The sequence below is a fragment of the Aulonocara stuartgranti genome (assembly GCF_965226115.1).
Source record: "Aulonocara stuartgranti genome assembly, chromosome: 12".
Classification (NCBI taxonomy): Eukaryota; Metazoa; Chordata; class Actinopteri; order Cichliformes; family Cichlidae; genus Aulonocara; species Aulonocara stuartgranti.
The window spans coordinates 20902967-20918227 of record NC_138948.1 but is presented as its reverse complement, the minus strand read 5'-3'; the positions used below and the strand labels follow the sequence as shown (position 1 = coordinate 20918227).

General features: G+C 41.5%; 2 protein-coding genes across 4 annotated transcripts in view; one reads left to right on the top strand and one right to left on the bottom strand.

Annotated features, from left to right (window-relative positions):
* Window positions 1-392: 392 nt before the first annotated feature.
* mtx3 (metaxin 3) overlaps window positions 393-15261 on the bottom strand; it is a 15944-nt gene continuing 1075 nt past the window's right edge. Inside the window, exons 2-10 of one of the 3 annotated variants that reach the window (XM_082553850.1) lie at window positions 6404-6539; window positions 4509-4578; window positions 3955-4031; window positions 3778-3870; window positions 3521-3703; window positions 3333-3409; window positions 2278-2456; window positions 1948-2036; window positions 393-1803 (exon numbers count right to left, since the gene is read on the bottom strand). In XM_082553850.1, coding sequence (XP_082409976.1) covers window positions 1708-1803; window positions 1948-2036; window positions 2278-2456; window positions 3333-3409; window positions 3521-3703; window positions 3778-3870; window positions 3955-4031; window positions 4509-4578; window positions 6404-6496 — 957 coding nt within the window. In that variant the 5' untranslated portion in view covers window positions 6497-6539 and the 3' untranslated portion in view covers window positions 393-1707. Of the gene's footprint in view, window positions 1804-1947; window positions 2037-2277; window positions 2457-3332; window positions 3410-3520; window positions 3704-3777; window positions 3871-3954; window positions 4032-4508; window positions 4579-6403; window positions 6731-15261 lie in introns of those variants that run through there. The other 2 variants (XM_082553849.1, XM_082553851.1) reach the window with 2 other exon arrangements.
* Window positions 8802-15261, top strand: part of thbs4a (thrombospondin 4a) — a 15179-nt gene continuing 8719 nt past the window's right edge. The window contains exons 1-7 of the mRNA XM_082553846.1: window positions 8802-9301; window positions 10075-10272; window positions 10376-10623; window positions 12294-12396; window positions 12491-12582; window positions 13356-13407; window positions 13495-13694. Coding sequence (XP_082409972.1) covers window positions 9220-9301; window positions 10075-10272; window positions 10376-10623; window positions 12294-12396; window positions 12491-12582; window positions 13356-13407; window positions 13495-13694 — 975 coding nt within the window. The 5' untranslated portion in view covers window positions 8802-9219. The remainder of the gene's footprint in view (window positions 9302-10074; window positions 10273-10375; window positions 10624-12293; window positions 12397-12490; window positions 12583-13355; window positions 13408-13494; window positions 13695-15261) is intronic.

The window sequence follows — 15261 nt, the reverse complement described above, 5'->3', positions numbered from 1 at the left end:
GACAATACCTGGAGTCAAGTATGCGTCGTTTCTTCTCAGCTTTCTCTGCGATTAATTTTTTCCAGGCTGAAGGCCAAAACCAGACAAAGAGCCCTCTATCCTCCCAACATCTAAACAAATGATCACAGTCAGTCAGAGAGGTACCGCAGGCAACAGAGAAATCTTCTGTAATTGTTACTGGAAAAACCCAAAAGCATGCCTTGATGCGTTGGCTTGGTTTGAGGATGGAGGAAAGATCAGCATTCAGAAATTAAACAGGATGGCGAGAGTCTGTGAGAAAGTTCTTGTCTGGTGTTAGAGGACATTTTGACTATTATTCAATCACGCCACAATATTCAACAATACTGGGGGGAAAAGCCAGAAACCGTTTTTATCATATATGTAATTTAATAGACACAGATTGTGAGCAACAGACATTACAAATATAATTTTGGATATATGTATCAAAATGATGAAGGACACAGTTAGCATGTTGACACTTGTACAAGACACGAGAAGTCATGAAGGCACACTTTTCCCTTATGGTCCTTACAAGACGGCTGACCAGCATCCCCCCCCTTCCCCCCAGCACATCTGTTTCAGAGCACGGTGCTTTCAAGGGCATGCGGCCATGAAGTGAGTTTTTGAAGGTCTGAAGTGAAGAGAAATCATATAAAGGAATCACACGGAGTACAAACACTTCATCGAGGGAATTTCTAACTTTGTGGTCCAAATTATAGTGTTTAAAAAAACAAAACAAACCAAGATAACTAATGAGACATTTCCAACCCTTTCAGTCTGTGGCACAGGAAATTATAGCAGCACAAAATTGAAACAAAACTGAGTGAAAATGGTAGCGGGGAAAAAAGAAAACGAAAGCAACAGCAGAAGTGAGTATTTTCTTACAGCCACATGACATCGTGAACAAAAAAAAAAACCATGATCCTCGGGTCACACACAAATATAATGCATGGATGGCCCTTCTCTCACCTTCGTGTGTCTAGCAACAACATTTTGAACAAGCTGCTCCTTTTTAGAGGAAACAGGAAGTCAATTTCATTGATTATCCTCATAACAATATTTACAACTGTACACTCTGTACACAGCAGAGGAGCTGAAACAAAGTTAAATAAGTTAAATTAGTTACTCTTATAGTCATGTCCGCGCACATACTGTACATTACACCCATTCAAATGTGAACAGAATTTATGGAACATTTTAAAGTGGACACGAGGAAGGTACTTAAAATAGATCCTTGGTGGTAAAACATGTTAAGTGCTCTAGCTTAAAAGTGCTCTACTGTAGTGACCAAGGTCTCGAAGGTGTCCTTTAAACGAAAGGAAAAAAAAAAGAGTGAAAAGGTTCAAAGAAAATCTGCCGAGTGGTCCACATTCAGAGGTTAAACTGTGCTGCTGATTTTCCCTGCTGAACTTTTTCTTTGAACTTTCTGTGTCTTTCTCATCAAGCACCACTTCACAGCAATCCATCGCTGACCACATACATGCACGCTTCTTTTTTTCTTTTTTAAAGCCTCACATGCACTGTCACTTCTCTTCCAAACAAAATCTCTCATCGTTATCTTAAAATAGCCTCTTGTATTTATATAGTTATGCTTCCATTCATTTTTTGTTTGTTTGTTTTTTAGAGTCATGTTCTGAACAGCATCTTATGTGTGCAGGGTGCTGCTCTGCGATTCATAGAGATGGAGCAGGATTTAAAGGTCAGGTGTTAGGCAGGAGTAGAGCTTTTTGCACTGGACAGACTGGGTTTGGGCTCTGGTCTGTGGGGTTTGTGCTGTGGGCTGCTGCGCAGGTTGTCATCCATCTACAGCAAAAGGATGTACAGTTTAGTTAGTGCCCACAAGCACAAGCGAGAAATGAAAACACACCAGAAACACGACTGAGATGGTACCTGCAGAAAGCAACTATGAACCCATGCAAAAGAAGAGAAAAAGGAAAGCAGAAGCACCTTTTCTATCAGATTGGACTCTTTGTTTACAAGCTGAGTTAGTTTCTGGAGGTTGGCATCCATTGTTTCCTGAACAGGTGGGAGAGGACCTGGAGAGAGATCAGGCGAGGGAGCACAGACAGAAGAAGAAGAAGAGGAAAAAGTAGAAAGCAGACAGTGAGTGGAACAGGAGCCGTGTTAGACCATTTAACACCCAGAAGTAAAACCAACAGAAGAAAGAGAAGAAAGAAATATGTGCGAAGAATTAAAGTGCTGATGATGTTCTGTGTAAAGATGTTAGTTGTTTCAAGCGCTTAAAAAGTAAAAGCTATAACCACTATAGAGTATTACCAGCTTGTGCAGCAATCTTACAAAAGTGGTCCGAGCTGAAGTAGACTGCGAGGATGTTGTCACAGAAGCCTGTAAGGTTATCCAGCTGTCTGAGATGGCTCTGCAGAGGGCTGCTGGGAAGACTGGCTTTATGAAGGGGAGCCAGGAAACCAAACGCAAAGGCATCCAGACTGGTCGGCCTAAGAGCACAAACACACGCATGTACAGAAACATACACTCAGACATGTCAGGACTTGACTTATAGAAGGTCTTCATAAACCCTCAATCAGAAAATCTGTGAAGCACTTTTTCCCTGCACAAAATAGAGCTGCGAGATTAATCAACTTTTCATTTAAAATTTCGCCTTCATGACAAATTATGGAAAACAAAAATGATGCTTAAAATAAAATATTTTGTTGTGATAAAATATTCCTGATGTTGTTTTTCTCCTTCCTAAAAACTTAAACTCACACAGTGTTTAATTCAGCTTGAGCCAGGATGATGGGAAAAAAGTATTTTATTAAAAAGAGCGATCACAAAGGAGTAAAAGTTGTAACCAGACTTCTATATATGAGCTAACATGGGATCTGTCCTCATCAGCACTTGCAGGCTCATGTGGTGGAAGCTCAGGCCGGTGGTCACTCCATTCTGGGCTAAAATGCTGACACGTGCTACCAGAGAGTAATGAGAGGGCAGGAATCGAGCACGCTACAAGAACCAGTGTCGATCATCACCAGTCAAGCCCTCACATGGAGCCCCCAAAGGGAGGAGAAAGAGAGGACAGCCAATAAACACTTGGTGAAGAGTACTCCAGCTAAACACCCAGAAAACCTACATAGGTGAAGGACTAAAGAATAAAGAACTTTGTTTATTCCATGTATTCATTTTTAATATGTTTTCAGCTGAATTGAAATCCAAGGAAAAGCAAAGATAAAAAAGTTCTCAAATAAATCAGAATTATGCGAGTTTTTCAGGTTTTTTTAGTCTATTCTGCTTCCCCATAGCAGTCTAACTGTGGAGTGTATGAAAGCTTCTCTAACTAAACACAAAAAGTATGCAAACACTGGAGAACTCACGAGTTGCCAAAGAAGAAGTTAGCTGTTCCCAGTCTGTAGGAGAGCAAGTTCAGGCACTCTTTAGCATCACTGTAGATCTACAGGACACAGAGAGAGAGACACATTTACATTTCTGAAAAAACAGAATCTCACTCCAGGCGAAGTTTAAACTGTGTCTAAGCGATGCATCGGTACAGAGCGGCATTTACCTTTCCCTCCACCTCAGAGATTCTGTGCAGCGGTGCCTCTCCTGTGGTTAGAAGGATGCGGGAGAGGGCGCCGCTGGCCAGACGTCCTGGTACGAAAAAATTCAGCGGGAACGGCGAGCGTGAGGCGAACCAGGGCCGTGTTAGATTGGAGTAGTTTTCTGCATCGACCCAGAACGTGTGCAGCTGTGGGACGCAGACATCACCCTGTTAGCTTACGACCACATGTTGTCAGGGAAACGGCAAAAGGAAAGACTTACCAGAGCTGGTTGCAGCTTCTCCTCCAGCAGAGCGATGTAGGCCATCGTGTCTGCTCCTTGTCTGGCTGTCAGCTCATAGTCTGCATTAAACCTCTGTTTAAAAAAAAAATAGATGTAGAGATTTATAGATTTGGCTAAACAGTTTAGGACACATGCCGAAGAAGCAGGCACACTCACTTGTTTCCTCAGAAAGTTAAGAATTTGTGTTGGTTCTTGAACTGCAGTGTCGCCACAAACCAATTCTGGGACAGTCACTGTGATTAATAGAAAACACACATTAAAGTTGGGTATTACAACTGACTAATGTCTTATTAAAGACAATCAAGTTCATCATGCTCAATGTAATTTACATTTACCAGCCACAACAGGGAGGCTGGTAATGCTTTAATCATGTGTGTGCGTGCTATCAAGGAAAAATGCGGTCTCTTGAGAAATAAACTGTGGGAAGAACTGCCTCAGAGATGGCTCTGAGTACTCTGGCAGGCGTTTACACGGAAGAGTTTGTTAAGTCTGTGCCACAACCGTGCAAGACGCAGTCGCAAAACCTTTGCAAGTGTGCTGCATGAACAGATGCATGAACAGATACAAATATTTTAAAAGAATGCATGAATTATGCATTCTTTATAACTATATGTACAGTTATATATTCTTTTATGGGTTCACTGATTCTCTGTTTAAGGCATGCAGAGCCTAAAACTGTAAGACTGTGTTTATGGGAGGGTGCAGCCCACCTGTAATTGTTTTCCATGTCCAGTCTATTGGAGAAACTGCGACTTTTGCCCCAGAAAACTTGGTGTATGCCTAAAAGAAAACACAGGTTAGGGAAGGTTTTTAAAAAATATATCACTTATAGTTCAAATGTAATGTTATGTTGGAACAAATGATCTAAGAGCAAAAGTACTACAGGATACAACTACTTTCAGGGAGATGAGTACTAGACTTTTTAGAGCCACAGTGCAGGACTGTGACACTTTAATCAAAGTTTTACACAATCTCAGTCTTGTAGTACAGATGAAAGCTCGCCGCAATCAAGCAGGACTTTGGCATCGACTGCAAATTCTAATTTGGCACAGGGACACTATGATTACAGCGCTCACCTTCAACAGCTCCAGGGAAAGAGAGAAAACGTAAATAAAATAACAAAAATTAGAAGAAAAATTAAAAAGGCATCAAAATAAAGACCAGCAGGTGCAAAGGTTAGGGCTACAGGGGACTATTGTAAAGGTGTGTCATTCCACCATGTTTTAAAAAAAAACTTGGGCAGATACAGATATCTATTTTTGTTCTATTCAGATTAAACTATCAATTGATTTTTTTGGTGTTTTTTCGGTACAACTTGGCATATTTGTTCAATCCATCATGAAAGTGGAATCAAAATAACATTTTGTGACTAAAAGTTTAGTGTTAATAAAAAATACTATACATGTTTTATTTAGCAGTATGTAACTTCATTGCATTCAGAAATTTTCACTAGTTGTCTTTTGCAATGTGAAGTTTTTTTTTAGTGTGTTCTCAAATATGAGAGTGTACAGGACAGCTTTAGCTTAGTTTTTTCAGATTTTAGCTAATCAGTATTCACACAGAGATATTCATGTTCAAACACTGGTTCGGATTTTTTTTTAATGGGTTGACGCACCAGTTTTCACAAAAATATATCTTGAAACACAAAGCACAAGTTTCAAACTGATCATTATACATGTTCAAACTTTGAACCATAAAATGTTTAGGCAAATTTGATGATTTGAATCGAAGAGACCCAGCTGCAAAAACCCTTTAGTAAAAGAAAGTCACTTTCAGTGTTTACAATGATCTACAACACACCAAACACAAAACAGCAAATCACAACATACTATAACTAAACCATAACTAAATCAATACATAATTATTTTCTAAATCAAGAAAGGTTTGCCAAAACAAAATGATGCATTCAAAACAAAAAAATTCCACATTTGCTTCCAAAAACATTAAACTACATTAAAACTTCTGTTTTTAAATTGAGTAAAAGGTTCAAGAAGAAATGAAGAGGGCACACTCTGTCCTGCTCCTTCGTACGATTAAATTGTAAGGCTGTTGAAGCCATCAGAGTCAAGAAACAAAATTATTCCATTAAAATCTGACATTTAAACTAAGAAAAAGTGTCACCTTGTGGCAAGAGCACCCAATGACAGATAACATGTTAGCAGCAAAAAACTGTTAATTTTCGGACGGTGTTATCAGGTTAGCTATCATCTACAGCTTTTTAGCGAAAATCCTTCAAATACACCTGAAAATATAAATATTTTTTTAAATCCGAGGCTCAACCAGCTGACCTTGAGAGATCACAGCTTTTCAAACAATGGGAGTGACTTATGACAGCCAGCTACACATGAAGGACAAACCCTGCAGCCAGCACAGCCGTGACTCTGTGCTTGGGACATGAAGTCCAGCTGGACACGCTGTTATTTTCTATCCTGCACATCGATGCGGCTAACTTACCAGGCAAGCTGCAGCAGGTAAGTTAGCACGGAGGCTAACCACAAAGGACGAGAGAGGAGACGAAAAGCAAACCGGAGACGTGACGTGCCGTTTTAAAAGCGGCTCCAGGTGCACTGAGCGTGTTGTGTTTGTAAACAGGCTGTGAGCTTACCAGAACTATGAGGGACTCGGTGTGAACAGAAGGCAAACCCCAGTCTCCTCCCCAGCATCTCAGCTCCATGGCAGCCGCCATGTTTTGGTTCATTCAACGGGACACTGACGTCACGGGGTACCTTTCACATCAGAGCCTCCAGGTTTAAAAAAAAGAAAGGAAGGAAGGAAGAAACAGAAAAAATCAAGTCACATAACAAATATTAAGCATTTTCTGTAACTCTTTTTTTAAATTATTAATTCTTTTATTTATTGATTCATAATTCAGTACTGTTCTTTTTTTTTCTTTTAAAAAAGCGTTGTTTTTCAGCCAAATTATTTTAAACAAAGATACTGGCCCAGCTTCTTCATGGCTGCTTCCACAGTGTGAAACAGTCTCTGTGGGACTGCAGGTCACATGGCAGCAGCATTATGTGTTTAGGCACGTACCATAGTCAGCTTGGGGAAGTTCAAACCAATTATCAGAGTGAAGTAGAAAGGAGATTGCATGGTTGTTGGTGGCAGACATGCTGTCATTTATTTTCCCCCACACAACCATCTCTGGGGTTTACAGAGAATGGTCCAAAAGGAAGTGAGCAGCAGTGCTCTGGGTGAAATTACCTGGTTGGTGTGAGAGGAGAATGACCACACTGATTTGAGCTGACAGGGAGGAAACAGTAACAGTGAAGCCAATAATTTATTTTTATTTTTTTATCAGCGAGGTATGCAGAAGAGCATTTTTAAGACATAGTACTTTGAAGCCTTAAGGCAGGTGGGCTTCACCAGATACCTCATCTGTCAGCTAAGAACAGGAAACTGAGGCCACAGTTCACACGGGCTCACCAAGATTGTACAGGGAAAAACAGATTGCCAGGTCTGATGAGCCTTTACTGCTGACACATTCGGATGGAAGGGTAAACAGAATGAAAGCACGGATCCATCCTGCCTTGGATCAACTGTTCAGACTCCTGGTGGTGGTGTAATAGTGTTGCAGATATTTAGATATTTGGCACACACAGATGGTTCCTGGTACTTACTGAGTATCGTTTAAACGCCACAGCCTACCTGAGTATTGTTGCTGATCAGTGTGCCCATTGTCGGATGGCTGCTTCCAGCAGGATAACAAGCCATGTCACAAAACTCAAATCATCTCAGTTCTTCAGCATGATAGTGAGTTCAGTGTACTCAAACAGCTCTCAATCCAGTAAAGCATCTTTGGGATGTCATGGTTTGGGAGAGTCACATTCGATATTTGCAGCAACTGTGTGATGCTATCATATCAATATGGACCAAAATCTCTCAGTAATGTTTCCAGAAGCTTTTTCAATCTATGCCACAAAGGATTAATGCTGGTGAAGGCAAAATGGGGTCCAACCACCTTCTAGCAAGTGGACAGTGAGTGTATATTATACAGCAGCTACAGTAGTTCTTAATTTATCCTTTATTTGTTCCCTGCCTTGCTCCTTAGATACTTCCAGGCAAATTTGGAGCTATGGTGATGAGGTTAGCAAGAAAAGCAAATACTCAGTGAATAAATGTTAATTGTAATTAAACTCTTTGATCAGCAACTAAGTCATGTGGTTAATGTTTCTCCAGTGTTTTATGCTGCTATTATGGCAATACTTCAGAGCCAGAAATGACATGCTGAAAAAGTCATATCACTCAGTTTCTCTTTAATGTTCTCTAGTTTCATACATTTAAAACAGCAATCTGTCACGAAACACTGATTTATTAAACAGCAGCAATGGAACAAGCAATCGTTTCATATTTAGATTTCCATGTAAAGTAGTAATTTCCATTTCAGTGTTATTTTATTGATTATTATTTTTACCCGCCAGAGCAAAACGTCTGTCCAAGAGCTGATAGGCAGACTGTTAAAGACTGCCAGGTGTTTGTTCAAAGGCCAAGCAGCCAGACACAGGCAGATGTACCGCAATAACGCACCGAGGGATGGTAAATGTCTCTCACTGGCTGGAACCAGCAGCTGAGATGTTGAAATGTACTTGAGGTTAGTTAAAGGAGAAAGCATTAAGACGAGCACCAGACATCTATCATCAAATGTTTCCAGGACTGAAAACTGCCCTGAGCCTCGCCCTCTCTGCTCCTCCTTTCCTGCATTCTCCTTCTCAAAAGAAGCTTCGCAGAGGTACAAAGAACCCGTTACATTAAATCAGTTTAAAATTAAAAACATCTGCTGTAGATTTATGCAGTTCAGCTGGCTTACTGAGGATGAGCCAGGGCATCGGATCCTCGTTTATGGCACACATTCATGATGTTTGTGAAAATATAACAACAGCCAGCTGGAACCAAAATGTTCCTCCCTTGAGCTTCACAGGCATCTGGTTGGCTGTCTCTATACAGTGTGATTTAGAGCACTTTTCAGCTACTTTATTACAAATCCCCCAATGTAGCATGACTCTAAATAAAAAAATGGGTCATAAATACATAAATCCCACACACATTTAGCTCGTATAGTATGTGGAGAGAAAAAGTCTGACAGTCATTTTCAGAATCAAACAACTTTCCAATTCCCTTTTTTAGTTTTACATTTCTTGTTTACAAATTATTTAATCATAATTGATCTAGCAAGGGGACACTCCCCCGCCCAGACTATTAAAATGGTCTCTTCACTGTGCCACTTTCGTAACAGTAGCGGACACTCCCCTTTGCTTTAAAGGCTGTGGCTGTGGACACAAGACCATCTCACCTCTGCTGAGATTTTGGTTCAAGATCTGGAGTTTTTATTTTCAGCCTGTGTGAGATCAGCTTATTGATCTTCAGGAGGACAGTTCAGAAACAGGACTTCTTTTGAGGTGTGCCCCCCCCTTTGAAGCGCTGATGATTGGTATGTGCGTCAGAGCGGCAGCTCTGTCCCTGCTGCTGCAGCATCTGGTGCTCACTGTCACAGCTCAAGGTGTTGGTAAGTGCTGGCGGCATCTCGCTGTGCATGCCCTTATGCAAAGCATGACATATTTTGTTTCTGTGTTCTTTATATGTTAAACTTAATCTTTTCTGCTGATATATTCCTAAAAAGCTTTTGTTTGAAAGTGAGTTGCACAAAAAAAGGGAGGGAGGGGGTAGCTTTGGTGATGATGATTGCTGGAAATTAGGTTGGCTTTTTTGTGGTTGTAGAGTTTTATGTCCAGGATCCAGAACAGTCTGACCTAAATAAGGTGGTAGAAGGACACTAACCGTCATCTGAGAACTGCATTTGCAAATCTTTGATTTTCCTGGAATCTACATGCAGATCTTTCCGTGCAATTTCTAGTCACTTTGTATTATTACTGAAATTCCACTAATGGCAATGTGAAAGTGTGTGAGTGGGTGTTTGTGTGCGTGAGTGTGAGGCAGCGGGTTTGTTCCAATGGAAAAAGTTTACTGCTGGACCTTTCTGCAGCTCCCGTCTACCACACCATAAAAACACACAGCAGGGTGCTGACATGAATGCACACATGTGCACACGCGCAAACACACATACACAAGTACACTGTGACACATAATAAAACACCACAGTGCACTGACTCAGCAGCAGCAAAACAAAGTGTGCTGGGAGTTGCAGCCAATAAGACAAAATACTGAAAATACTTAGATGAACTCGTCATTTGCTTTGTTTTAAAAATATGTCTTTTCTCTTAAGATTTCTTCTCACAATCGTGGTATAGTGCTAATCCAGTGTTCTCCTTCCTGTGTTAGTCTACGACCTGCTGGTGTCACCAGACTGTCTGCCAGACTTGCTCCAAGGAAGCTTGAAGAACAAAGGAAGAGATGAGGCTTTCCTGCTTTCGTCCTTTAGGCTCCACAGCAAGGCACCCACCTCTCTCTTCAGTGTCATCAACCCCACAGACAACACTAAATACCTTGACCTCACCATGCAAGCCAAACTGAGCAAAGGTGAACACTGACACATACTGAGGAGCCTGTGGCAAATGCAGGCCACTCTATTCTTTGTTTTAGCTTCTTTACAGCTTTCATTCAAGCATCTCTATATCTGCAGTGACTGTTCGTTACCAGAAGACTGATGGCAGATATGGTACAACCAGTTTCAACCATGCATCCCTGGCAGATGGACAAGAGCACCACGTGATGCTCCATGCCAGCGGTCTACAGCGTGGCCCTGGTCGTGTTCACATCTATGTAGACTGCAGGCTGGCTCACACTTTGGATGGTGTGCCAGCCGCGTTTGGGTCACTTCCACAAGGTCCCAACAAGGTGGCACTCAGGACGCTGCAGTCAAGAGGACAGGTGAATGAGAAGTTTGTAGCTGAGAAAGAAAAAAAAAAAGTACTGACGATATGGTGCATGGAAACAAAAACAGTGACGTTTCAAGATCTCATTTTGAGTATATTATTTTGAATAAGAAATAACCCCATGCTTCTCTTCAGCCCGGCTGACAAAGAGTCAGAGCTCTGTTGAACTGAATATTCGGTTGTATTGTAACTGTAACCAGTAATGACTTCATGAATTTCTTTAAAAATAACATTTTAATAATTAGAGAAAAAAATTACTCGCAACCATCTCACAGATGTATCATTACATACAGCTGCTTTCAATACTATTGATATTTATTTAGAGTTTTTCCCTCTGATCTTTTTGGGTCAATGCCAGTAATTACTTACTCCAAATCATCAACATGTCCTTTAGACCCCGTTCCTACAAGAGTGCTCAAAGAAGTCCTACCATTAATTAATGCTTCAATCTTAAATACGATCACCCTATCTCTATTAATCAGCTCTGTACCACAGGGCATCAAGCTGGCAGTAATTAAACAGTTACTTAAAAAAAATCACTTCACTTAGTTATCTTAGCTAATTATAGGCCAATCGCAAACCTTCCTTTTATCTCTGCCACGGCAAGTAAGATGAGCCGTGTGGAAGTAATAAAGGAGGATTCAAACGCAGGCTCTTGTAAAGGTGTGAAGGTGGTTTATTAAACACAAAATAAAAATAGACAAACAGAGAATGAACTAAACTATACTGGGAACAACTAACTACTGAACATGAAGGAAGCTAGACGATGGTGACAGCAGGGAGACCACACGACTGGAACATGGTAGAAACACAGACGAGCCAGCAACTACTACAGCAGAAGACTCAGGGAGATTACACACAGGTGGGGGACACAGCTGGGAGTAATTAATGAGACGAGACAAGGGAGGTAAACTGAACACACCCACATGAGACGCAGACCTTCACAATAAAACAGGAACAAGACATCACTACGCAAAGACGCAGACCAGACACAGAACTAAACCCACACAAAACATGAGAACACAAACCCTGTGAACAAAACCCTAAACCAGAACCACAGTAGTATAATTTATCGTAAATAATCAAAACACCAGAGAACCCCAAAACACTCCATAATGCAAAAATAAACCCAAAACATAATAAACTTAAAATGCTGGGTCGATATTAGATATATGATTTCCTCTTCACACACAAAGGTTAACTATGGCGTTCCACAGGGTTCTGTGTTAGGAACAATTCTGTTTATATCATACATGCTTCCCTAGGCAGTATCCTTACAAGGCATAGCATACATTTTAACTGCTATATAGATGACACCCAGTTCTATCTGTCAAAGAAGCCAGAAAACACACACACACACACACACACACACACACACACACACAAGTCTTAAAAACATAAAGACCCGGGTGACCACTAATTTTCAGTTTCTAAATTCAGATAAAACTGAGGTTATGGTTCTCTGCCCTAAAAAAATAAGAATGAAATATGATACGACTAGTCATTATAATTAATTATAATATTATAATTAGAATATAAAGTGCTTTGAGGCAACTGTTGTTGAGATTTGGCACTATATAAATAAAATTGAACTGAATTTAATATTCCAATTAAACATTCTCACTCTGCTCCTGTAGTTTATTCTGTTGTTGTTTATTCTATAAGGGTGAAGTGACAGACTTGAAGCTAGTAATAGAGGACACCATAGACAATGTGGCCACTCTGCAAGACTGTACCATGGATCAAGCTGAATCTCTGCAGCTGCTGGGTGAGTTACATCACACTGACTCACATCACTGGACATTTCTCTTCTTGCAGATGCGATTTTGACTGTCTAATTATGATTTGCAAAATCCTCACAGCTCTGCAAGGTGGCAGGATGATGCAAGATCAGGCCACCATAACAGAGCTGAAGAGCATGTTATCTGAGATGAAGGAGCTGCTCAACCAGCAGGTAACCTTTTCTGCATGCTGGTCTTGTGTCTCTCTCTCATGGATAGCTACTTGGATGGATTCAGGGGCTAAATACAGAAAAAAAAAAAAATGAAAGGGCATCCGAGCATTTTTAACACAGAGCTTCAATAAGCAGATCTATAATGATGATGTTGTTTATTGCTTTTATGGATGTTTTTCTGAATGCACTTTGATGCTGAGATAAAATGAAATGCCTGGGGGATGCTGGTAGAGAAGAGACTTCCTAGGTTGTTTGGTAAAATAGGCTGCATTTAAAATAAAAGACGGGGGTATATTCACAACAGAATTGGTTTTGCATTGTAACATCAGCTTTTTGCTGTGAAATGTGAGAATCCAGACTGTGAAAACCTGCTGCTTTTGTCTGAAGGTGTCTTGTTTCAAGGATTTGTGTAACCCTTTGCATCAGACAGCTGAGTAAAAGCAAAAATCACACATTCAACGTAGCAGCAGATAGAAGTGCATGGTTTCAGATTACCATCTAAAGCAAGGGATTTATTAGGCGATAAGACATGAAACTGAGAGCCGGAGGTGATAACAGACTATTATCACATTACAGAGAGAAATGCTTATGTAAGGAAACACTTATCTTGGCGGAAACACATTTAAAACCTTATCAAGTCTCAGTTGCATTTTTACAAGTTATTGAAAGGTAAAAATCTGGTTTGCCTCCTTTGATAAGCTGTAAAGTGATGACACTAATACCCAAGCTCACAGTTTATTAACAGTTTTACACTCTGTGTCTTTGTGCCTAAGATTAAGGAGACACATCATCTGAGGAATATCATCACAGAGTGTCTGAGCTGTGGTAAGCAATACAGAAACAATGTACTGATTTACAGTATTTAGACACTAAAGGGACCTTTTAACCTTTATCTTTGCCTGTGTGCTCCAGACAGAATTAATGGCGATCCAAACAAACATCCTGTTCCAACGCCTCAGAACTTTGTCATGCCTGACCCCCCGGCTCCGTGCCCACTTGGGACCTGTTTCAGACAGGACATGTGTGTCCGTTCCCCATCGGGGTCTTTCCAGTGTTCCCCCTGTCCTGATGGATTTACAGGAGATGGAGTGTATTGTGATGATGTAGATGAGGTATGAATTGAGTACAACTGAGTCCAAGTAGCACTATACATGTGTATATAGTGCTATATATATATATATATATATATATATATATTAGGGGTGCAACGATACTCGTATCGATATTGAACCGTTCGATACAGTGCTTTCGGTTCGGTACGCATATGTATCGAACAATACAAAATTTGTCATTTATTTTATCAACTTTCCTTCTAACGATGCTGTCTGTGTTGAGCGCTCAGTGAATCTGCGTTCGACTACTCCGCCTAGGCTGCACTGTCGAGCGCAGATCCACTGAGCGTTCAACACAGACAGGATCATCAGAAGGAAGAGCGCAGGGCAAGCTAGCGAGACAGAAGTTAAGCTCTCCTTGCAACATGGCAAATTGAACCTCCCCCACCCTCATTCAGATCTGGCGTTTGGAATTATTTTGGTTTTCATGTGACGTATGACCCTGAAGGTAAGCGCGTCATGGACTAAAGTAAAACAGTATGTTGGATGTGCCACGCAATGCTCAATTACATGGGTGGGAACTAGTGTGTTAGCACAGTTAGCTCGTTAACGTGTTGGCCGTCTAGCCCCACGCAGGGGTAGCTCGTTAACGGAGATTTGCTGTGTTGTGGCGTTAACATCATTTCAACGAGATTAACGCTGACAGCACTAGTGGGAACACAACGAATATGACTGCACATTTACACCGACATCATCCTAGTACAAAGACAAGTGGAAGCAGACAAAAACAACAAGCATGCATGCTACAAACTTTACCCGAGTCATTTAGACAGCCGTTAGCACATGATTCTCCTTATGGGGACCTGCTATGTTTAATATTGTGGCGAGCTCAGACAAGGAGGAGACGGAGGTATCGTTTGGTCTTGCTTCCCGTGAGCTAGCCAGGAAGCACAGCCGTTTATTGACATCTGCAGAAGAACACTGCCGCTAGCTAACTGCTCAGCGCGGAAACCGCACAGCAACAACAACAACAACAACACACAGGGCGCCCTCTGACCCCGGAAGGACACACCTTCGCAGCGAGAAGGCGTCACCCGTCACTATGGCAACATAAACAAAACATAACTGTACAAACAGAACCCCGAACAGCCCTGACCCACTACATAGCCCCCACCTAAGGGGTCAGTCGTCCCCGACGACCCAATTACCCCACACAAAGTCCTGCAAATGTCCAGGTGCCTTCTTTTGGCGCACGGGCCAGTCACGACTGGCGGGGGAAAAGTCACTCGGTCAGAACATGGGGTGCCACCATCATCCCACTTCTGACACCAATGTGGCGAGCTCAGACAACGAGGAGACGGAGGTGTCGTTTGGTCTTGCTTCCCGTTAGCTAGCCAGGGAGCACAGCCGTTTATTGACATCTGCAGAAGAACACTGCCGCTAGCTAACTGCTTAGCGCAGCAACCGCACAGCAACAACAACACCACACAGGGCGCCCTCTGACCCCGGAAGGACACACCTTCGCAGCGAGAAGGCGTCACCCGTCACTATGGCAACATAAACAAAACATAACTGTACAAACAGAACCCCGAACAGCCCTGACCCGCTAGAATATGCTGCTGAGAAT